We start from the raw sequence: 24,044 nt of genomic DNA, 5'->3' as shown, positions 1-24,044 counted from the left end.
GATTTCTTTTAAGTGCAGGGCGCATGCGCATCGTCTGCCTGTTTGGGAATAAAAAAAGCAGACACCGCGTATTAATGTTAGCAGACGATCTAGCATCATCTCACTGCTCAAACAATACATTATCGTTTAAGCCCAAATTATTCAGAGAAAAGCTGCGTCTGTAAGGTACTTTTCTGAGATCATCGGCGAAATGAAATGGTTTTTTGTGATTGTAGCTCATTTATCGTTGAGTAATGCGTGCGTATACGCAAATGAAAGTGATTGCTTCATCCCGAAATTACGGTATTACGACTGGCAGAAGTAATCTCACCAACAATGGCATGTATGATTCTATAATTTTACTGACTTGTTTATTTATCAGGAGTACGTCGATTTTGAGAGATGAGGGTGGCAGTTTACAAGTAAATATCACGGGACTTATTCTAGCAAGAGGTGGGAGTAAGGGCATTCCCTTGAAGAATCTCTCTTTCTTCAAAGGAAAAACATTGTTACATCGGGCAATAGACGCAATGAAAACATTTGGAAGTAAGTCAAAAATCTATTGAACTATTTTGGTGTTGGCTTGTTGTTTTCCTACTCCCGTTTCTAAATTACAGTATTTTCTTCTAGAGTTCTCATCTATCTGGGTGTCAACTGATCACCCAGATATTGCCCAGGAAGCAGAAAGATTGGGCGTGTTTGTACATTGGAGATCGGCGGAAACTGCGACTGATACAGCATCATCCTTATTTTCTGTTCAAGAGTTTTGCAGCCGTATGCCTGGTACAGAGATTTATCGCTGAATAGCTTGATTGTTACCGTATAGGTGTGTTTAATGTAGGCCTCAATTTTACAAGAATGGCAACTAATATTCATGGTTTGTCCTTTCACCGCAACAGGGATTTCAAATATCGGATTAATTCAGTGTACGTCCCCTTTTTTATCTTCTGACATAATGCTAATGGCATACGAGTTGCTATCACGCGGATATGATTCAGCTTTTTCTGTGACAAGAACACACAATCTCCTGTGGAAAGAAACGTCTAGTAAGTCTAAAGATACAGTAAATCTCAAGCATCTATCATCTCATGTGGTTGCTTTATATTTAAGTGTTAACGTATACACCAGCTGAAACTCTCCGTAGAGTTAAATACCAAACAATTTTAGATAGTGAACGCCGATGTAGCTATGCAACTTTAACTTCCAAATCATTGTGTATTTATGCACGCATCTCATTGTGTGGATTTCCAGACGGAGAAATCACTCCTGCAAATTTTGATAGGAGAAGAAGACCACGGAGACAGGACTGGAATGGAAACTTGCAAGAAAATGGAATGCTTTACTTCACCAGCATCGATTGTATCAAATTCGGTTTGCTTCAGGGAGGCAGGTGAAGTACTCTTGGGGGTCGGGCTGATGCTCGCTAACCAATTATTATTTAATTCTAACTCTAAATAACTCCTGAATATTTGAATTCTACTTAAAGGATTGGATACGTTGAAGTGCCCCAGCTTCAAAGTTTGGAAATTGACAGTAAAATTGACCTGCGTATCGCCGAAATCCTGTTTGATGCTCACCTTTTTGACATCTGATTGTCGATATGTTGCTCACTTTCGTATTTCATTTGTGAGGTGTCAAAAATGGCGACGGACTTGTCAGTTGGTAAGTTGAAAGAAGGAAGTACTTATTTATGTGTAGTATTAGTACTTGTCATTACAATTATTACATTTTAGTGAAATCAAATAATGTTATTTTAGTCGATGCTGTCACTTCTCCGTATTCAGTAATGTTAATTGTATCGGTTCATGTATGATTCATTAATCGGGGTACTATTGTAGTATTATTTGATTTAACCGTTATTGTATCACTCTAATTTGGTATGCGGATGCTTTAAAATACCCAAGTCAAATGAAATGTCGAACTCTGCCCGGTCCATTTTATTTATGTTGATTTGTTCAACTCCTACGGCGTTGAACGGCCTCTAGTGACGCCCCCTTGATTGCAGTTGATAGCGGGATAGTCCCTGTTTTCTTATAGTTGTTATCATGTTGAATGGAGTTAGTTGTCTCAGCCATGTCGTATCTGTAGGTAATAGCTGAAGCGCTGAAGATTCGCCCAAAATGCATTTGTTTTTATCATTTGTAATTTTAGGGTTTAGAATAACGTAGGCGTTAATCGCAAGAAAAAACTAAAATCGATACGTTATACCTTATGCGTGTACTTAAAATTGTAAATTATATATTTTCTCGATTAAATTGTTTTTAAGAGTACTAGTTTCCTTCATTTTATCAAAAATGAAGCCAGTTACGTCAATCTCTTATTGTAACTATTTTCCTTCGAAGTGGAATACATTGCTTATTATGCTACTTGTATAATATGGCAGCTTGCGGTACATTTTTTTTCTCTGTCGTATGAGGCTATTGCTTTATATCAGCTTTTGTTTCCCATTGAAGACACCTTCGTGCCTAGTATGTGAAAGAGCCTTTGTTTCTACTGTAGCAGGAGGACTCCGATAAGGGTCATTCCATTTCAAATCAACCAGGCCGTGACACCCACCGACTCGGATTTTCATGAAACTTGCCAAGGTCATACATTCTGGTCTAATTAGAAATTGTGTACAATTTTAGCCCCCAATTTTCAATTGTTGATGAAATATGAGCAATTGAAATTTGGGCGTGACCCCTAAAGTGCCGCAACGTGCAACACATGGTATTTTTATTTTCATCCATAGCTCCATTTCTGTGAGATGAAAGGGCATGACTTTTTTTCTAAAGATAAGTGATTCATTATGATTCCACGATTATCATTAAATATTCACTGCATGAAGTAATTCAGCTTCAAAAAAATAAAGTTTACAAAAAAATCTCACTTGTACCATTTTTCATCGTCAGCATCCACAGGGAAAGGCCATGCGAATACAGACTCATGGTTCAGTTTAAAGTAACCATTAATGGATGAGCAAAGATCCTGATGAAAAAAAATCGTGAGTCCGGTATTCCTTTTAGTAAAATAAAATACTCATTCATAGTCACGGGAAAAAAAGGCTCTTTTTCAAGGCACATAGATATTACACGATTTAGAGGAGATATAAGCTTCTACTCATGATTAAACAATATTGGAGCATGCATTACCTCACTATAGCGTATGCTACTGGCTCTTAGAGTAGAAACACATAAGCAATCATGTGAATGTACTCCCCCTCGTACTGCTAATTTTGTGCTATCTGAGCTATTTGAGCAGAGGGAGTTTTAATTTAAAAAACGGCATGATCCATGGTACACTATTACATCCTACATCCATTTTAATCTGTGTCCAAAGACCAGATTCATTTCATATCCAGATGTATTGACATCACAGGAATGTACATAATCAAATGTCAAAGGGAACCGTCATCAAATCATTTGTATTGAGAGATTTCTCAGGTACTTCACCCTTTCAATGCTTCATTTAGTCATTCTATATCATTGGAAATTTAGGTAAAAATAGTAAAATTAAATTAACAACCCTCCTAATTGATTTGAAAGTGAGCCTCCTCTTTTTAACTGGCTGACCACATTCTAAGATGTCTTAGTGTTTTTCTCAAAGTCTAAATATTTTTTTTTAATGTTGGCCACTTCCTCCTTCAAGAAGTTGTATGACCTCCCATAGCTCGTGGTTGCAGGAGAATTAAGCACACACAATGTGTGTCCTAGTGGCACACTGCAAACATCATATCTCTATGGCCAAGAGAATGAAGGTGAGGGCCCATTAAGTGTCATGAATTTAACTGTAATATCACCTCCTTCATGATTGAGAGTTTCCACTAGTCCAATGTACCACACTGCTTGCTGTAAATACAAGCTGCACATGAACCAACTGCCAAATTATCTGGGAAATCCACTGTTTCAGAACAAAAATCAAATATATGTAATGCTGTATTCATCATCCAAGCCAGTGAACTTTGCAGCGACTTTTCTATCCGATAAAGGCAGAAAATGATGGAAGTTTCTTGTGCCTGGAATTGTTTTTGCCTTGGTGGATCTTTCAAGAAGTTTACTAGGTGACCAAGCCACATCACTGGACTAAATGTTATGGATGTTGATGTTTTTCATTTTATCTCTACAAAATTCACACATCCTGTTTGTTATTTGCTGCGCCATTCATTCAATAGTACAACCTATACCATCACAAGAGGACTTTCCATGGATTGTGGAAAATAAAGACTGGGTTGCATTCATTCCATAGTCATTATAATGATGGCAAACATTTATAAAAGACTTGCAGTTTTTATATTGCCCCGCACATCCATCTGTGAAGCACTGAACCTCATGGATCTTAGGCAAATTTCTCTTTAAAAATTCTATCAGGTGGCGTTGCACTTACATAACAAAGGCCACATCATGGCTAAGGTCATCAGATATGAAGCAATGAGATGAGGTGGTGGTGAGAGTACCATCTTTCTTCAGGTAAATCAAGCAAGGGTGTATGGTGCATGATAGATTGGTCCAGTGATAACTTTGAACTTCATCCTGAATTAAAAATGAAAACTTTTCACTAAAATCCATTACGATAATACTGCACAATGGTATCTCTGACATGGCAAGACAGACCTCAATACGAATGAGAAGTTAAAATGTAAGCCTGGCTATCAGTCACACAAACATGAGATACTTATGTATGATCTTAGGTTTTCCCGGCGTATCAGTTGCCGAAAAGTTTCTCGGGTTTTCCACCGGTTGATGTTGTCCATGTCTCCCGACGTTTCGATCCGCGACTCAGGTTACACCTGAACTCGGATGGAGTGTATATATACTGAAAAATTTTTGAAGAACGGCATTCAGAAGATCCCCTGAGGATGATCAGCAAGTCGCGGATCGAAACCTTGGGAGACATGGACGACATCAACCGGTGGAAAACCCGAGAAACTTTTCTGCAATGAGATACTTATTGTTAGTCTGAAATTCAACCAGGATATCACTAAGGCAGCACCATATGACTGAGAAATTAATTAACTTCACTTAGACTGAAATTGAAGAAAACATTGTGATGGCTCTCTTCTGCCTTTACATTTTATACCATACTATTCAGTTGCCCATTACCCATGGAAGAGATAGCCTAGTAGGATTAGTCCTGAAAGCACGAAATTAGCAGTACGTTGGAGAGTACATTCACATGATTGCTTATGTGTTTCCTACTCTAAGTGTCAGTAGCATACGCTATAGTGAGGTAATGCATGCTCCAATATTGTTTAATCATGAGTAGAAGCTTATACATATCACCTCTAAATCGTGTAATATCTATGTGCCTTGAAAAAGAGCCTTTTTTTCCTGTGACCATGAATGAGTATTTTTTTTTACTAAAAGGAACGCCGGACTCACGTTTTTTTTTCATCAAGATCTTTGCTCATACATTAATGGTTACTTTAAACCGAACCATGAGTCTGTATTCGCATGGCCTTTCCCTGTGGATGCTGACGATGAAAAATGGTACAAGTGAGATTTTTTTGTAAACTTTATTTTTTTGAAGCTGAATTACTTCATGCAGTGAATATTTAATGATAATCGTGGAATCATTATGAATCAATTATCTTTAGAAGAAAAAATTCATGCCTTTTCATCTCACAGGAATGGAGTTATGGATGAAAATAAAAATCACCATGTGTTGCACGTTGCGGCACTTTAGGGGTCACACCCAAATTTTAATTGCTCATATTTCATCAACAATTGAAAATTGGGGGCTAAAATTGTAGGCATATTGTGGATATCTGAATGTCTGATTTTCATCTATGCGATATCTTGAACAGATATATTCTTAACATTCATATTCAAATTTGACCCACTGGGAAAATTCAGGATTAATGACTCGATTATAATACGTTTTGGTGTAACTAGAGTTTTTTTTCAACTTACATCCTGCCTGCAGGGTAGGATGTCTTCTAGGTATTCTTCCTGAATATTGAAACCTCTCTGGCTTTCGCTTCTTTCTAGAAGGAACTTACTCCACAGATTCCAAATTTAAAGCTTCTTGAGCAGCATACAATTTCGTTTTAGCTTTCTCAAAGGAGTCTTAACTTTATCAATGAGTGTTGATTTAGTTTCTTTCAGTATAGGTCTTGAAGAATTTTAACTGCTAATTTTAGTCAACGTGGGTATACACCTTCATCAGAGCTACGAATGAATATGAGTACATACATAATTTTGATACATAAAAGGCAAATCAGGTTATGACAATGTGTTTTACTGTAATAAAATTTAAAAAATTTAAAAGAAGAGACTAGAATTTTGACTTATCTTTTATTCCATTGAATTGGATTTGTTTATTGATAGTAACTAAGCTGATGCAGTTATTGCTTACCTATCAATTTCGATTAATTAAATAATAATAAATTTTGCTTAAATTGTCGATGTCTGATCTTTTCTGACAATTTTTTTTCCCTCATGTCTTTAAATACCCATTTTGTTAAATTACTTTCAGTATCTAAAAATCTAGCATTTTCAAAGGCAAAAAAATAGCCGTACTTTCATGAGGTAGACATATCCTAGACATCTAGTTTATGTTTAAAAAAAGGGTTTTTGAACTATAAATGGCTTTTATAAACATTTACTAGAAGCAGCCTTTGCTCGCCAAAAGTCACCTTTGCTTTTTTAGTGTGTGTGTGTACAATGACTTCATCTATCCATGTACCAAAAAGCATAGGAGTTACATTTTTTTGTAGATTTGAGTGTTTGACTAATTGCACTGGACATATATATAATGAGTTGTTGCTTAAAAAGGACATTCTAGGCATCTAATTGATATTTTAAATATCCAAGGCGTTGAGGACATGCTGTAGATATCATGTAGATATTTTATGCTCTGTGCGAAGGTGATGAGAGGATATTTATGCAAGAGTTTAAAGGGAAGGCTAGTGTAGAGTCTAATGTGGGGTGTAGCACGTAACAGTGAAGAAACATGTACTCTGAGGAAGGAGGACAAGGGGAGGCCAGAAGTGATTGAAATCTATGTGTAAGTGAATGGATAAGGTGATCTGGTTATAGAGGAAGAGGAATGAGAAACTGCTAGACATAGTGGGCAAAGTGCGAAAGTTTCAGTATGGGTTACAGGGGTGACAGAGGATTTAGGATGTTGTGATTACTGACCAGAGAGGGGATGTTATAAATCGTGTAAGAGGGAAGAATACATAGTAGGCAGAGGAGAGGGAGGAAGAGAAAAGAATTTTTTTAGGTGGAATGGAATGGGGTAGGATTTACTGTGAATGGAAGAAAGTAGTTCATTATGAGATGGGAAAGATAAGTCACAAATGATGCTTTAAAACCCACTTTAACCAGTGTATTACTTAACACTTACTGTTGGCCATTTTGATGAAAAATGTCGCCATGAGCGGCAGTGGTTTTTCTGCATAACCAAGTAGATATGTCTCTATGGATACCGTAAAAAATAATAATAAAAATCCTATGATTGTTGTAAACAAATAAAACAAAGGACGCACCGGTGCATCTGCCGCACACAGCATTGGCAAAGCTCTGCAACCAGTGCCACATGCTTTATGCAACCCGCTATACAAAATTTTTTATCACCCTTAATTCTCATCTAACGTTCATATATTTCGACTTATTTTGCAAATACATAGATATTTTAAAAAATTTGGTGCATTCAAAAATGACAAAAATTTTAATTATTTTTAATGAAATAATATTTTTGTCGTAAAATACCTAATTACAAACTCATAATTTACTCATGGCTTTCGGATAACTTTAAAGAATCATACTTAAAAAACACTAGAATGAAGAGTGCTATTTATGTCAGCGATAAATTTAAGACTTAAGAAAATATCCTAAACCATGGGTGCAAGCATAAAACCATTTTTTACGGGCAATCTGGATTGTAAGTGCAAACATATTTCCTCACTCTATTTTTGGCACATACTCTGCACTTCTTTCTTCCTTTTCTTTTCATTTCCAAAGTGTGTGGTGAATGAATGTGTTCAGGGGAACTCATTGAAGGCATTGCCTCAGGTTGGACATTTAGCAATGATTTTATTAGTTCATCGCAGTATTCTAATAAATTTACACATTTCCCACTAAATCTTTGGTATAGAATGAAAGAATGAATCATTATTATCTGAATAAAGTATATTCTCAACTTAAGGTACCAATGGAGAGTTTTTGTTTCGCAAAAACAATAGGACAACAATTGATCGGTCTTGTCTTTGCCTCCAATATGTTTATTGTAAGCGTCTACCGTACTGGGCTTAGTTGAAACCCTTCCCCGCCTGCCCACAAAATGGTGTCCATAGTCGGACGAAATCATCTTCACATCTCTTTAATCCCTCCATTTCAAAACGCACCCCCCATTAAATTGTAGCGAGCCACACATTCACCCTTCTCTAATTTAAAAAATATATATATATCCTGGTTATTTTTCCTCTTCATTTGCAGAGTGACTGTACAGTATGTTTTCTCTGTAAGCAGACAATGGAAAGAGTTCACGCTGTCGTAAAGGTTATCCATGTACACAGCTTGCCCCTTATTTTTAAAATTTTCCAACAATTTCACTTTCAAAGTCACTTTCTCTGCATACCCTGCACCCCCCACTTCTTTGCCCTCGGTGCCACAATATATCAAGCAATCCAATACCAAACCGCATGGTTCAGTGATCATGTACAATTTTATTTCATATTTGTGACGTTTGTTAGGAATGAATTGTTTTAATAGTAACCATGGATAATGTCAACTTCATAGAACCATGGATTTGTCTAGACTCACAGCCCTTTCCGCGTAGTACACTTCACTCAAACTTGCATGGAATGTATCATGCAAGGGTCGTATTTTGTAAAATGGATCACTGGGTAAGTGTTCGCCTTCAACCACATTTCTACCTTAGTGCATAGCATGCAATATTTGCAAAAGCTATCTCGAGACATATGTTTGGAAAAAACAGGGAGATTATATATTTCAGGTTTTTTCCAAAAATATTATAATCTACTAAGAGAAATATTTCCCACCGGAAATAGAAGGCCAGAAAAGTTTCCAATTATCTTCGACTCAAGACTTATTCCAAGATGCTATTCGCATTTGGAGAATTATTTTTTCAAACCACGTATTCAGCATTGATATTCGTTTCTGTTACAACTCAAAAAAACATCATTGGCAATGAGTATAAAATAGTTGTAAGAATTCTCGCTGGGAACATTTAATTTTAGTCCTGAGGTGCCAGAAAAAGGGATATCTGTTACTTGGAGTTCAGCTTTGTACCATGAATCGAAGTTATTTGAGTGCTTTCGGAACAGTTTTGATGAAGGTGCATAGGCGTTTTCTTCCTGACTCTCTTTGGACGATTCCTCTGGAATTCCTTCCTGGGATGCATTATCTTCCTCGCTGTCCATCTCCTCATCAAACTGCATGAGGATATCCATCAACTCTTAATTAGTCTTTTTCTTCAAATTTCTCTTAGGATATTTAGCTCTTTTTTCATCACGTTCCCACTGAACCAGATGTTGATGCCACTAGTTCCTCAGCCATCTAATGTGATGGGAAATAATTGAGATGGTCAGGTAACAGGTGACACCTCTGATGATACTTCAGAGGATAGATATCTCCAAAAATTGAGCATGTCAATCTAATCCGAAGGCCGTGAGCACCTAGTACTTTCCTGTGGCAGCGTCGTACTTGCAATGATATTTTGGCCAGAGGGCATGGAGGGATGAGAGTGAAAGGAATGCCTCAACGACACTGTTTTTACACCTGTGGCCTTACTCGCATGAAATGAGACGAAATGTTACCCATTTTTTTCACACATTATTGTGATCGTCATGGAATTCCTGGTGTTACATTTCCGTCATATCGGCATTAAATTTCATTTTCAAGGTCAATACTACTGGATCCTGTGTTAAATATTTTATCTTGAAATGGTGGTGGATTTCAGTTTCGTGTGTAATGTATATCGCAGAGTGGTAATGATATTCCTATCTGTCAGTTTAACAAAGTATGTAACCCTTAGCGATTGAACCGTAATATAACGAGGCACTTGTGTATCCTATTGTGATTCGGGGTTTTGTGGAACAAGTGATTGAATGTTCAGCAAAACTTTTCATTATATTTAAGCAAAATTTGGCAACATTTTGGCATGTTTACATAATAGATAGGCTATATGGAAGAGTCAAAGAGGAGTGCCGTGGATTTTAATTCATTATTATCGAGGGGTATTACATAATGCCCCTCGATATGCCTTATGGTGATAACTTCTTAGAGCTAACTTTTTCTGCGTTATGCATGATAAAGATAAAGATAGAAAATTCTGGCATCGAACCTGGGTCAATTATGCGTATCACTTTTTCAAGGGATTTATAATCACTAAACGTAATATCTATAATGTTCAAAAGAAGCAACCATGACAATTGTCCAAACCAATGTGTTCACATATTTTTGCTATCCTCAGATATATCTACACTTTTCCATTTTATAGTTATACAGTAATTTGATAAAAAATGAAAGGTGTTTCCGAGAAACGATGGCCAATACTGAATAGTACGGAATGTTATAATAATAATAATAATAATAATATCGTTTATTTTCGTAGGCACTGGGGCCCATAAGAAAATATAAGTACATCTTTCTACATTTCACATTGAGATAGATAAATAAAATAAAAAGTAAATAAATATATATACATATACAGTCAAATTTGAACAGTGCATATCGCCTAGTACATGAAAGAAACAATACAATATTTTCGACAAAAAAAATAATAATAAATAATCGCACTTCGATATAACACACTAATTACAAAATTAAAGGTGGCAAACAAAAGAAATATGAACAAGAGATATGAACATAAGAAAGTGAATATAAACAAGAATTATGAACATAAGAAAGTGAATATAAACAAGAAATATGAGCATAAGAAAGTGAATATAAACAAGAAATATGAACATAAGAAAGTGAATATAAACAAGAAATATGAACATAAGAAAGTGAATATAAACAAAAGAAATTTAACTTGGGGATAAGGAGGCATTCTTCAGAAACCCATATGTGCTGTGTTTGAACCTATTGACATTTGTACTGCTTCTTATTTGGGCTGGGAGAGAGTTCCATATTTGTGAGGCGGTTACTATGAATGATTTGTTCATATGTAGCGTGTGATGTTTTGGAATATGGAGGTCAATGTTATGATTTCGGGTAGGTATATCATGAACCTCAGATTTTCTAATGAATTTCTCATACAAGTATGGCGGATAACCGGTCGTTAAGATACTGAAGGCTAGAGTTATTATGTGAAGGGTGCGACGCTCTTTATACTTAAGCCAGTTGAGGTGATTGTAATAGTTACTGATATGGTCCCATTTTTTTAAATCGTAAATAAACCTTACAGCTGAATTCATGGCCAATTGGAGTTTATTATTGTTTGCGTCGTCTTGGTTAGTGAATAAGGCTGCGCAATAATCCAAGTGAGGGAAGACTAGTGTTTTAACTAATGAAATTCGTATGTCGGGTGTAAGTATTTCTCTGGCTCTGACAAGTTGATGTAGTGATCCCAAAATTTTACGCCTCGCATAGTTTGTTTGAGGCTTCCAACTAAGGGTTCGATCGAATATGACTCCAAGGTTTTTTACTGTTTCCTCATAAGGTATATTGTGGCTACCGAGTCTTATTTTAGGTAGATTTTCATGGTCTAATTGAGAAAAGAAATAATTGCTCCCTATAATTATTGCTGTTGTTTTCTTGTCATTGAGAACCAAATGATTAGCCTGCGCCCAACTGTTAATTCTCTCGATGTCCTCATTGATAAGTGCGATTGAATTAATAATATTGGACGGCGATGAATGACGATAAATTTGAAAATCGTCGGCGTAAAGGTGGTAGTCACAATGCATGAGGACATCAGGGAGGTCGTTTATAAAGAGAGAAAAAAGAAGTGGGCTAAGAACTGAGCCTTGTACCATCCCCACGGGATTAGGGATCCAGTTTGACTGTAGGTTACTACTGACCACCACTGCTTGAGTGCGACCGCTGAGGTAAGATCTAAACCAGTCAACAGCACTCTTTGAGAAATTTAGGGTACTCAGCTTGCGGAGGAGCAATTCATGGCAAACGGAGTTGAAAGCCTTGGTGAAATCGAATAATACTAAGATCGTCACCTGGCGTTTGTCCATTGCCTCACGAATGTCCTCGGTAATTTTTAAGAGTGCAGTTTGAGTGCTATGTCGACCACGGAAGCCAGACTGCAAGGGGTTTAGTAAGTTAGCAGTGGATGTATATGAGCTTAATTGCTGAAATACAATCCGCTCAAATATCTTGGCAAAAGCACATAAAATTCCTATCGGTCTGAAGTCATCAGGTGTAGAGGGCTGGGGGCATTTAGCAATTGGGTGTATAAGGGAGTGCTTCCAGGTCGCAGGATAGTGTGCCGTTTGAAGTGAGGCATCTATTATATTTAGGAGCGAGGGCAAAATGACAGGTAGAGCCTTCTTAATGCAAGAAATGGGAATTTTATCATGTCCTTTGGCATTGGAGGTGATTTTTTTGCACGCGCTAAAAACTGAGGACGATGAGACATGTGAGAAGAAGAACTGATTATGATTCGCTGGAGGTGGGATATGAGGTTCGAGGGAGATTTGCGGTTCACTTTTGACAAAGTGATTATTGAGAACATCTTGATGGATATTTAAGATATTGCTATTGGTTTTAGGAGGTAAAATTCCAAGATTACGAATGGATTTCCACATAGATTTAGGATCACCCTTTTTTCCTAGAGTGCGTTTGAAATAATTTTTTTTTGCATTGCGTATCATACTCTTCACTTGGTTACGTATGGTTTTGTATCTAGTGAGAGTAGCCGGAACTTTATATCGCCGGAACATTGCTCGAGTAATATTTCTTTCCTTTATCTTCAGTTTAATTTCTGGTGTGAGCCATGGTGTCGGGGGATGGGTGACACGTACACTTCGGATTGGAGCATGCGAGTCCAGTGTGTTGAGTAGGAGGGAGTTTAACTCGTTAACTTTGTCGTCCACAGAAATCAGTCTACTGATGGAAGACCAGTTAATCTGGCATAGATCGGTGATGAACTTTTCCTCGTCAAAATTTTTGAAGTCTCTGAAGGTTACAATTTTTGGCGTAAATGATGGAATTAACATTTTGTAGGTAACAAAGACTTGGTCGTGGCATGAGAGTGGCGGATCCGGTGTTTGACCAGAGGACGTAATTTTATTAAGGTCATCAACACAGATAATATCTAGGAGAGAGCTGCAGCTCTTCGTATGACAGGTTGGCATAGTTGGCACAATATTCAAACCACACACTTGTAATAGGTTAAGGAAGGCATCTTTATCAGCTGTTTCTTTTAAAAGATTGATGTTGAAGTCACCCATGACAACTCGATTTACATAACTAGGAACAGTATTAACAAGAAAACTTTCGAGTTCGGGCAACCCATTTGTCTTTGGTGGTCTGTATACAACAGTCGCTAATAATTTTGAATATGGACCGCTAATTTCAAGAGAGATATACTCCAGTTGATTATCAATTACATTAGCAGATCGACCCAAATCTTTGACTTTTAATGATGAGTGTACATATATGCCGACCCCTCCTCCTCGTTTTCCTTCACGATCATTTCGGTATAGTACAAACCCAGGTAAGGAAACCATTACAGAGTCAATTGATTCGTTTAACCACGTTTCACTCACACCGATTACATGAAAAGTATTTGTACAATAGTAATGTCTGAAATCATCGATGTGAGCAATCAATGACTGGGCGTTGACATGAGAAATTCTCATTTCCTCATGCGAGGTGGATGTTACTGGTAATTGTACTGGTACCCTTATTTGAGTATCTATAAAAAATGATCAAGATCTTCCTCTTTACAAATAACTTTTGCGGGGGATCCCGTCTCTTTCCTTGCCAGAATATTCCCACCCCTAACCCAGGCAAACTTGATTTTTCCTGCTTTCTTCAAATCTCTCGTCAACGCAAACAGCTTTTTGTTGACCATTGTGAGTGACTCATCTACGTATATTGGGCTGGAGGAGTCCATGCCAAGGTCTCGGGTATTGAGATCCCTGCGTGTTCGTCGCTTGTTTATTAACTCATCTCTAATAAGTTGTCTTGTGAAACGAACAACAATAGGAGGGATTCTGGTGAGACCTTCCGGATTGTGAGAGGGGCGCGGTCTGAAAACTTGGTCGATATCTTCAGGTTTCATTTGGACACCTAATACCGATCCTAGCTTTAGGATTGTACCGGTTAAACTGTCACCGGTGTTAACCGGGACGCCACGAATTTCAAGAACGTTTCTTTTACAGTCTTGTTCGTTTTTGTTAATTTTAACTTCAAGGTCACATATTTTCTTTTGAAGACGTCTATTCTCGGCTTCCACTGATTCTAGTTTATTACACATCACTGATAGTTCCTTCTGAAGCGACTCTAGGCGCTTCGACTGGTCGCTTAAGGAGGCACTGTTAGCACTCACCAGATTAATTAATTCCTCTTGCTTGCCCTGCAGAGCGTTCATGCGATCGAGGACTTCTTGCAGCATCGTGCGCACAAGTTGACTATCGGAAGAGGTGCCCTCAGAAGACTCAGGTCTCGGTGCAGCTACCACAGGATGACCCGGCGTTTTGGCACGACACGCGTCGCAGAACCATTGTCGGCACTTCTCACTAAGTAACTTGAAGTCATCATCGGATATTGAGAGACAAACCGGATGATAGAAGTCACCACATTTGCCGCAAGTGAGCGATTTTTGGTCTCGCTTAATGGGTTTCACGCAAGCACTACAGTTAGGCATTTCGCAAGAGCTTTCACGAGCAAGAGAGACAGACAGCGATCCGCACTGCTCGAAGGCTGGACTGCGACTACTTATAGAGCAGCGAGAGGTAATTTGGAGCACCCAAGACATTCTCGGCTGATTCTGGGGGCATTTGAAAACAGGTGGTAGCAGGACGCATGGGTGCGTCCTCCGCTCAGGACAATAGTTTGCGCAGGACGCACCAGTGCGTCCGCCGCAGCGAAAGTGTTAAATGATTATATGAAACATATTAGGTCGATTGTGCTAGTTGCGCAAGAGATGAGTTCCAGCATTCATCCTGACATGAGCTTTATATAAACCTATAGAATAGCTACTGAGTAGGGTTTTCACATTACATATTTGTGCTCCAATCTGGGATAAAGAAAAAATGTGGGATGAGGTGTTGAGTGATATCACTGGTGCTTCTTATAAGTTGCAGCCTTTTATGCGCTTTGGTTACTGCAACAATTTTGCCACCTCTACAGGTTACCTCTTCAGGCTTCTTTCTTTGCCTAAAGACACTGGCTTTGAATGTTGAATGGAGATCTGGCCCAACTGTTGCAGCAACCATAGCACACTCAGAGCTGCAACATGAAAGGTGCTTGCAATTTCATCTCCCCTCCCTCCCCCCAAGGAAACCTGAGGTTAAACAATGGAGTGTTTAGGAAGGATTTGTGATTTGTTCATTTTGAGATGCTTTATTTTCCCATAGAAAAAAAGCAATTTAAGTTTATGTATTCATTTCCACCCTTGGAATAATTGTCTTAGGTTTTTATGAACAGAGAATGCTCAAGAAAGACAATTTTAAGGCAAAACATCTTCTATCGAAACTTCGTGTTAAACCCTTAAAAATTTAGACTAGTCAACTATGTATGTGGAAATATTTTAAATGAGGATAAACTTAAGTATTTTTTACACTTAATCAAATAGTTATTTTATTATTTAATCTAGCATGGAAAATTCAAAGTTTGTTTTAAGTATCTTGAAATTATCATTCAGTATCTTGAAAGTGAGGAGGGCGGTGCTCCTAACAACTTTCAATTCAGCCCTGCTGAGATAGTTACTTCTTATTGTATTTGTTTTCTAGCAAAATGTGCTGTTAATCACTCAACTTTTCATGAGCTCTCATGGAAAAATTCATGTACATGGGAAGTTGAAATAACTCAAAGTAAATTACCAGAGATACTAATTTTTAAAATACTTAGGCATACATAACCCTATTTCCAAATATTACAAATACCTCATAATTGAATTAACTTCTTTTAATACATATTTAGAGAGATCAACCTCATACAGGGTTTATGTCAAATGAATTATTTTTTATTGTGGCATCACCTGGTGGTCAGATGCAGGAAATACTTTTACATATTTATAATGGGGAATTCCACTAAAAATGGATGATTATTTGATAAAAAACATCTTTCGTGCTGATAATTACATTAAAAGCAGTTCTTCTCTAACCTGTGTATTATTCTTAAAATTCCAATTTGAAAATTCTATATTAATTTTGCGCTCCAAACGACCCATCGCTATGTTGGCTGAGCGTGACATCAGAGTCCAGTAAACAATGCATTTACCTGGTGCCAGTAGACTATTCGTCCCAGTTTTAGAAAAACCTATGTATCTCTCTTTACAATTTATTTTTTTATATGTTAATTTCATCATCAGGCATGTGAAATATTTATCCTGAATAATTGACAAGTGTAAAGAATGGATGAATGTTGGAAGATGCAGCACAGTCTTGCCGAATAACGGTTTTTACTTTTTCATCCTCCTCATTTACCGTGATTTCCACAGTATGAAATTATTGTTCTCACTTAATATTCTGGAGACACCTTAGCCCCAACAGTGCAAACACTCAAATTTATTAACACTTGAACCTACCAAACTGCTGAAACACCTCATGTCTGTCTCTCTCAGACCATAGGAATGATAAGTAAATCGGTGTAAAATATGATCCGGTGTATTTCTCCAAAATGTTAACTTCGTTTATTCTCACATTGCACCAAGTACACGTTAAAAGCAATGAGTAAATGACAGTAGTTAAATGAGATACAAACCAAGCGGTAGATTACTAGCAAAGGAGATGGTTGATTTAATTTATGTTACATTTCTATTTCGTGGCTTCTCAACTCATCGCTGAGAAATCTTCATTACTGGAGAAGAAATAAGTGGCCATGAATTAATCTACCTTAAGAATGTTCCCAGACTACACGAAGTCAGAGTCAACCATTGCGCAATACACGCACTGTAAATACTTTTAAACTATTCACAACTGTTTTTCACACACCCTTCAAGTTATGAATCAGTAGTATCGCAGGTGTTTGTTATTGTCGTTACTGTTTTGTTGTTGCCGTGGAGCGAGTCTGCTCACTCGCATTCTGACATCACAAGGCATTCTTGTAGCGTAAGAGAATTTAGTAATTTTTGCGAACTTTGAAGCTCTCTAGCAACAAGAATATTTAGAATTATGAAGTCATTTTTTGCATGTGTTAATAACGTCAACTTACTTATCTAGGCATGTAAAAAAATTACCTTTTTAATTTTATGAGAACACTCCATTAAATTTTTGGTCGCAGTAGGCCGCTTGTGCCTCTATCTTGCTCACTAGGGAGGTGGCTAAATACATGTTTGATGCATCTTTCCATGAGAATCTATTTAGTACACAATTAAATTCTTTATTTCCTTATAATGCTTTTATCTCAAATTAGTGACAGCTCATTGAGTTAAATTCCTTGATTTTTAGACAAAATATTTTTGAAGAATTTTTGAAATTGAAATGAAATTAAATCATAGTTCGTGAAAAGATGAAAATGCATATACTATATCACTAAAAAAGCTTAGAATTAACCTCCTTTTCAGTGCTGCATAGAGAAATGCAATGTTTAGGAAGCACATCTCAATTTCCAAGGATTCTGAATAAGAACAAAATTTCTATTTTCCCACTCAATGAAATAAGACAATAAAGAAAGATTGGATGTAGTGTGGAAATTAATGAGGATGAGTCTTGTAATTAATGAAGTAAAGTAATAAACATAAAACAATGTAAATAGTAGGATGTTAATATGAGTTGACGTCATCTTCTCTTGCCTCAATGTGATGTTCGTTTTTCAAAATAGACTATTTTTTGCAGGATCTGTTCCACCATATTACCGTGAAGTGTACCAGATATGCTCACCAAATGCAGAAACCATCAGCAAAGAAGTGTTTACTCACCTACTTGTGAAATCCAAGCTTCCATCATCCACGTTAAGTCAGGTATTTGTGTGCAAAAATATTTATCAAAGTATATCTCTAGTGTTATTCTCTTGAATGATTTTTATGTGCTCTTTTCTAGATATGGACCCTTATTGAATCAAAGCAAGGATCCCTTACTCGTACAAACCTATACAAAGCATTAGTACTCATAGCATTTGCCCAGCAAGGAAAGCAGCCTGATGATAAGTTGCTGGAAAATTTTTCAGGGAAAGGTAAAGAATCATAAATTGCTACTGTGACATTCTTTCAAAATTTGATTCTATTTTAGATTTTTCCAACTTGTAGCCTCTCACCAAAATGCTCTTGTGCTCTTTGTATACTCCTACTTAAGTCTAAAGTAATGTGTGGCATCTAACTTTTACTCTCTCTTAGAATTACCTCGTCCTGAGTTGGGAGACCTGAATGAATTGAAGGCTTTCATGCTGCAGCATACTAGACATTCAAACCCTACCCACCTAGGCCTTAGTTATTCTGATATCTGTGAACTGGACTCAATAGAAGTGACAGTAATTCCTGAGAAAAAAGGACTATTTTTAAAACATGTGGAGTATCAAGTTCTCAGCAAGGTAAAATTAAGTTTTGGCTAATTGATCTGTTGTTCTTTTGTTGTAAAAAATGTGGCTGCTCATGACCCATCTCTTATTTCAGCGGAGAAACTCATCTGTCCGAAGAAGGTACAATGATTTTTTATCTCTGTATGAACTTCTCTTAGGGAGATTTCCTTATCGCCTTATTCCGAAATTGCCCCCCAAAAAGGTTGTTGGAGGTAAGTATTATGCTAGGTATACCTTGGGATGGTGGTTCCCTTTTAGTTGACTGTGCAAATCAGAAAACTGAAGATTAATTGGTGATGTAAAGTTGGCTTGTTTGTTGCAGCTGATTCTCATTTCATTGAAGAGAGAAGGAAGTCTTTGCGTCGTTGGCTAACCATCGTAGCGAGGCATCCTGTCATGATGCATGATCCTATGTTGGATTTTTTTTTTACTTTCTCTGGACCTGATGCCCAGAACAAAATACGTGAATCTTTTAGAAGAGTTCCTGATGAGTTTACCACATCTGAACTTGCTGCAAAAGCTAAAGTAAGTTTCCTATTTAATTGAAAATATTCTATCTTGTATATGTACATGCTTTAGGTAGTACTTTAATGTACCTATGGAATGCATGACAGTTCTCTTTTTCTAAAGCAGTTTATATTTTTATGCATGAAAGTAAAAGTGTGATATTGTTTCTAAACCTTGTTTTAATCTCACTCATTCTAGGAGCTAGTTCCTCCTGATACACACACAGAATTTGCAAATAGTCGGGACCAGATAAGATTGATATTTTCAGGTGTATCCCGTCTGAAGCATATTGCAGACTTGTTAGCCATACGTTCTCACGGGTAAGTAGTTTCATTTCATTTTGTATTTTGATGATATGTATTGCTGAGTGGTCCATTTTGTATTAAGTGTTACCTTCTTATTCAATCCCTCTTTCTTGTTGTCTCATTTGTGTAGATATGCTGATAATATGGCTGAGTTTGGATCGCAGCTGACAAATCTGGCAAATGATCCTCATGGCAGCTCTATGTGGGCTACTGGAGGAAGTACAGTATGGGCTGATATGAAGAAAGGCTTTCACGTAATATCAAAGTGAGAATTTTTTATACACAAGGATGTGGTTATAAGAGGGTGTTAGGTTTAGAATATATTTTATGATTTGAAAATATGAAATATTTCATAGTCTTCTCCATTTCTGTCTATAGAGAGTTCGGGTTATTGTCAACCAAGGCTTTACAGAGGGCAGTCCGAGAAGAAGATGAGGTGTGTGAGAGGCTGAACCTTCTTCTTGAAGTTTTGGGTGCCCATCGAGATCTGTGTGAACGTCATGAGAAAGGTGTTGTGCATGATCACCAGAGAGCCTTAGCAAAAATGCTTGCCTTGAAAAAGAGGCAAATCCAAGGAGTAATCAAAGGAACTGATGTAAGTTTTTATTAAACAATGAGAATTTCCTTATATGTTCATATGTGTGCAATAGGGAGGATCTGTATTTTTTTGGGGAAACTTCCTCATTCAATAGAAAAGGTTGTGGAGCTAAGTAAAATAAGGTCCCCAAAATGTTACCTTGTCCTTGGCTTGACCTCTTGGTAAAGCACTTTAGAACTTGATCTTTACGACATGACCTTTTATGGTGATATGGTTGAAAATCTAAAAATGCATAATTTTATATTTTTTATTTCCAATAGATTTAGCAAAGTGTATGGTTGAGAATTTTGTTCATAGAATCATATCTGTGACTGTTTAGCCCCGAATTGACTCTGCAGCATGTGGTTGGGGGACCTTAGGCGCAGTGCAACATGGAGGAGCAGGGGGACGGGCAGTAGCCTGCTTATGTCTCTAGCCTGCTCACTGGGGAGGTGGCTTAATACATGTTCGATGCATCTCTCCCTGAGAATCTATTTAGTACATAATATATAAAAACATTCAGGGGAACAAAAGTGGTGCAAGGATTATTTGATTACATATATTTCAAACTTTATGTTTCACGACCCCTTATTATATATATATTTTTTTTTTTATTTTTTTTATTATTTTTTTTTTTTTAGATCACGAGATGTGGGTCAATATAATATATATATATATATATTGACCCACATCTCGTGATCTAAAAAAAAAAATAAAAAAAAAATAAAAAAAAAAATATATTACATATATTGAAAATTATGCATTTACCATGTGAATGAATCACATCACACCATTGTAGTTACATTACAACCTTTGCCTTAATTATCATTTCTCTCTAGGCCGAGTCTGTGGAGCAAATGGAAAGGAAGATGATGGAACAAGAGTCAGTTATAGCAAATGTTGATCTAAGGAATGCCTATGCCCTTCATTGTCTGCACCTCGAGACACAACTGGTGCATGCCCATCTGGAAATTTTAGCATCCATCCTAAACACTTTGGTAGCTGTTCAAATTCAAGGGCACTCAGAGGTGAGATTCTTTAATTTTCATCAAATTGGTGAAGTACAGTCCATTGCTTAGGTTTTGATGGCTAAAATTGTTTTTATTTTGTTTACTCACCTGCTTCAAGGAAAAAGTGAGGTAAGTGTGCCGTTGTTTGCACTTTATGTAGCTTCCAAGTTGAGAGGCCTCCTTTGACTTTGATGCTCCATTTTTCCTATGTAATTTAGAACACCATCTCATTAGTATATGTGGTGAAACTTATGCATCTTAGTGTGTATTCTTTCTGCCTATTCATGTTTACCACAGCGGTAAAATTAAAGTGATTATTGGAAATATATAATCACATCTGTTCTTATTGAAACTAATATGAATTTGTGAATCATTTTCGGTCAAGTAAAAGGATTTTAAGTTAATGACTATGTTTTTTTTTTATTTAACGCGAACAAGTTATTACTCAATAATCTATAGATATGGTTGAAGTTGCACCTAAATACATGCAGTGTGATGGTAGTGATGTATCAGATTGTAAAGCTGTCAGCCCATTTTCCACAGCAATCATTAGATGTATTTTCTATGTAATTACCAGTTTCTTAAAAAAATTATAGCACCTTTTTATTGTAATTTATGCAATATGATATGTAGACATTAAGCGTAAAAACAGACTTGTTATAACCCTTTGGTTTTTTGACAATGTTGTAAAAAAATAGAATATTTCACTACATTTGAAAAGGTATGTAGTAGTTGTGCAATACATTAAGCTTACCTCAAAGATCCTAATTTCTGAACTAACAGTAGTGACTGAATTCATAACGAACGAGACATGGCATGTAAACGTTAGCATGAAAAATCGCCCATCAAAATATTGTGGGTATCAAGTTATTACTTGTGTTGACTTGTGATCAATGTTGATTTGTTTTCAAATTTCAGTTGGCAGATGTGTGGAGGCTGATTCAACCATCAATTATGAAATGCTTGCCAGATAACAAGCGGCAGTTGAATGGTAGTGGACCTTCAGGAAATTCCCTGTGATAAGTTTCTGTTACTTGTTGACTTTTGCCACCATCCATTGTTCATATCCCATGTTGAGGTATGGTGGATTTATGGTTCTGTGTGTTGTCTATTGTTGTTTATTTTAGTAGTCTATGTTGACTAATTCATATTTTATCATTTTACGTAATGATATTAGGTGCAATACTTTGGCTCATAAGCCATTTAAAAAGAAGACATTCCTAATTTAAGTGTGTTATGGGATTGTGTGAATATAGAAGTGCATAGCACTTGTGTGTAGTATAGTCTTGAAAGCATTTTAAACTAGTTGCTTTATTTGAATATTGACTGAAATGAGATTATTTTACCAGTGTTTTACTATCGTGTTTACACTTTATAGCTAACAGAAATGCATTCTATTAAGTCTGTTTTATATATTTATACACACTTTCTCACCAATTTTGTATCTTCCATGTTCTTGTTTATGAAAACGTATTTATATTGTTATTGATAATGATAGCCTTATTGGTTGTCATGTTTCTCACATATATTGGAATACCGAATCTAACTTAGATCTGTAACCAGTTTTACTGGATTTTACTGGTGTTGTTGATCTTATTAGTTATGCCATATGGCTACGTTAAATGAAATTTCAATTTCATGAAAGTATTTATTCAGGTACAGCATTCCTTGCTTATGTCGGATTTTGTATATATTTCTAAATTTGTTACATTATTCTGTTGTAAGTTGGATGGCTTAAAAAAGATAATTTTTTATAATTCACTTTAAAACTGCAATTAGAACTTGAACTCAACCCTGGTTTAGTAATCAGTATCATACTCTATAATTATCTTTTGAAATCCATACTTTATCTGTTATTTTAGTTTCATAAAATTGAAAAAAATATAATTTGTTATGCATTTGAGGATACTTCTGAGACAGGAAAAAGTGGTGCTGAAGTTGGATATGTATTTAAAAGGAGGCTCTATCCCCTCATTTACAATACCCTGAATTCTCGAGAGTAACGTGGGCTATCCCGCTATGCATGGTTTTTTACTAAATTTTCATAGTATTTTATGTGTGTTATTCACTAGGTGAAATAAGGTGTGTTATGCATAAGAATAACTAGGTAGTTCCATTATAAAAATATCTTTGAGCAGTCAAACATGAAATCAGCAATATGATTGTCAGTAGTAAAGGTTCTGCCGGTATCCTGCATGTAATATACCGTTAAGTTGGGGTGAGTTCGGACACTTTTTTATAAATTATAATTATTCCTGCATCGAAATATTTACCGATTGTCGTGAAAATCAAAATTAATAATCTATTAACCTTTGGAAACTTAATGTTAAAAAATAATTGATGTAGCTTTATTTTTACTTACAAAAAATATTCAAGAACTTCATTCGAACATGCTTCACGGAGTGGGGTGAGTTCGGACACCTGCAAGATAATGACGTTTTTGTTCAGAGTAATCATTTTTGTCACAATAGGAGACCATTTATTTATCGAAACGTTTTCATATATCAATAGCAATGACAATGAATAAATATTTTACGTACGTTACAGGACGTAAAACATGCTTTTAGTTTCTTGTTTCCATCGGAAAAATATAGAGATCGAAATATGTTACGAGCGTTGCATTGATGGTTGTGGCCTAGTTATACTTTTTTTAGATTTTAATTCTAGAGATAAAGTGATGAGATTGAATGCATCATTTATTAATGCACCCAACAAATTTGCTTGGTGGTAAAAATTTTTCTAATTTAACGTCTAAATTAGGCCAGCAAGGGCGTAAGATTTCGCAGGTTTGGAAAGAGATGTTGATGAAATCGGGAACGCATAAAGGTGATATATTACCAAATAAATCAGCTTGAGGACACATTTTTATTTATGCACTTTAAAAACAAAACAATAAAATAATCTCTTTATTTATTTTCCCAATTCTAAAGGCCTGGTTACACGGTACATTAACACGTACAAGTTAATGTACGTTTGCGTGAATGATTTTGGTGGAGCGGAACGGAGCATGTACGAATGCATGAACCAAATTAGAACAGGTTCTATTTTCTGTGCATGCATTCGCACAAGTGGGGTGGTTACA

At 36.4% G+C, this 24,044-nt stretch overlaps 2 protein-coding genes across 4 annotated transcripts; both read left to right on the top strand.

The window, feature by feature from the left end:
• The first annotated feature begins 47 nt into the window (after positions 1–47).
• LOC124170403 (N-acylneuraminate cytidylyltransferase) lies at positions 48–1,571 on the top strand. Of its 2 annotated transcripts, none has more exons than XM_046549133.1 (6): positions 48–165; positions 362–525; positions 610–762; positions 879–1,025; positions 1,231–1,369; positions 1,466–1,571. In XM_046549133.1, exons 2-6 carry the CDS (start codon positions 510–512, stop codon positions 1,569–1,571), a joined length of 561 nt encoding a protein of 186 aa, XP_046405089.1. In that variant the 5' UTR covers positions 48–165; positions 362–509. The 2 variants fall into 2 exon arrangements, with proteins under 2 accessions (XP_046405089.1, XP_046405083.1); XM_046549127.1 differs by having other exon boundaries at positions 48–282.
• LOC124170389 (sorting nexin-8-like) lies at positions 1,373–22,846 on the top strand. Of its 2 annotated transcripts, none has more exons than XM_046549117.1 (11): positions 1,373–1,641; positions 17,885–18,009; positions 18,089–18,221; positions 18,382–18,575; positions 18,658–18,775; positions 18,886–19,088; positions 19,269–19,390; positions 19,506–19,640; positions 19,754–19,970; positions 20,792–20,980; positions 21,881–22,846. In XM_046549117.1, the coding sequence occupies exons 1-11, from the start codon at positions 1,620–1,622 to the stop codon at positions 21,980–21,982; spliced, it is 1,560 nt and encodes a 519-aa protein (XP_046405073.1). In that variant the 5' UTR covers positions 1,373–1,619; the 3' UTR covers positions 21,983–22,846. The 2 variants fall into 2 exon arrangements, with proteins under 2 accessions (XP_046405073.1, XP_046405066.1); XM_046549110.1 differs by having other exon boundaries at positions 18,868–19,088.
• Positions 22,847–24,044: the final 1,198 nt, after the last annotated feature.

This window comes from Ischnura elegans, chromosome 1 (assembly GCF_921293095.1).
Source record: "Ischnura elegans chromosome 1, ioIscEleg1.1, whole genome shotgun sequence".
NCBI lineage: Eukaryota > Metazoa > Arthropoda > Insecta > Odonata > Coenagrionidae > Ischnura > Ischnura elegans.
Note: the sequence above shows the minus strand (reverse complement) of the source record. Positions and strands in the feature narration are given on the sequence as shown.

Coding starts and splice junctions, on each gene's coding strand:
- LOC124170403 (XM_046549127.1), top strand. CDS start 191: ATGAAATGGTTTTTTGTGATTGTAGCTCATTTATCGTTGAGTAATGCG. Junction 283..361: donor TGCTTCATCCCGAAATTACG/GTATTACGACTG, acceptor TTTATTTATCAG/GAGTACGTCGATTTTGAGAG. Junction 763..878: donor GTTTTGCAGCCGTATGCCTG/GTACAGAGATTT, acceptor TCACCGCAACAG/GGATTTCAAATATCGGATTA.
- LOC124170389 (XM_046549110.1), top strand. CDS start 1,620: ATGGCGACGGACTTGTCAGTTG. Junction 18,222..18,381: donor GGAAAATTTTTCAGGGAAAG/GTAAAGAATCAT, acceptor ACTCTCTCTTAG/AATTACCTCGTCCTGAGTTG. Junction 18,776..18,867: donor CCCCAAAAAGGTTGTTGGAG/GTAAGTATTATG, acceptor GGTGATGTAAAG/TTGGCTTGTTTGTTGCAGCT.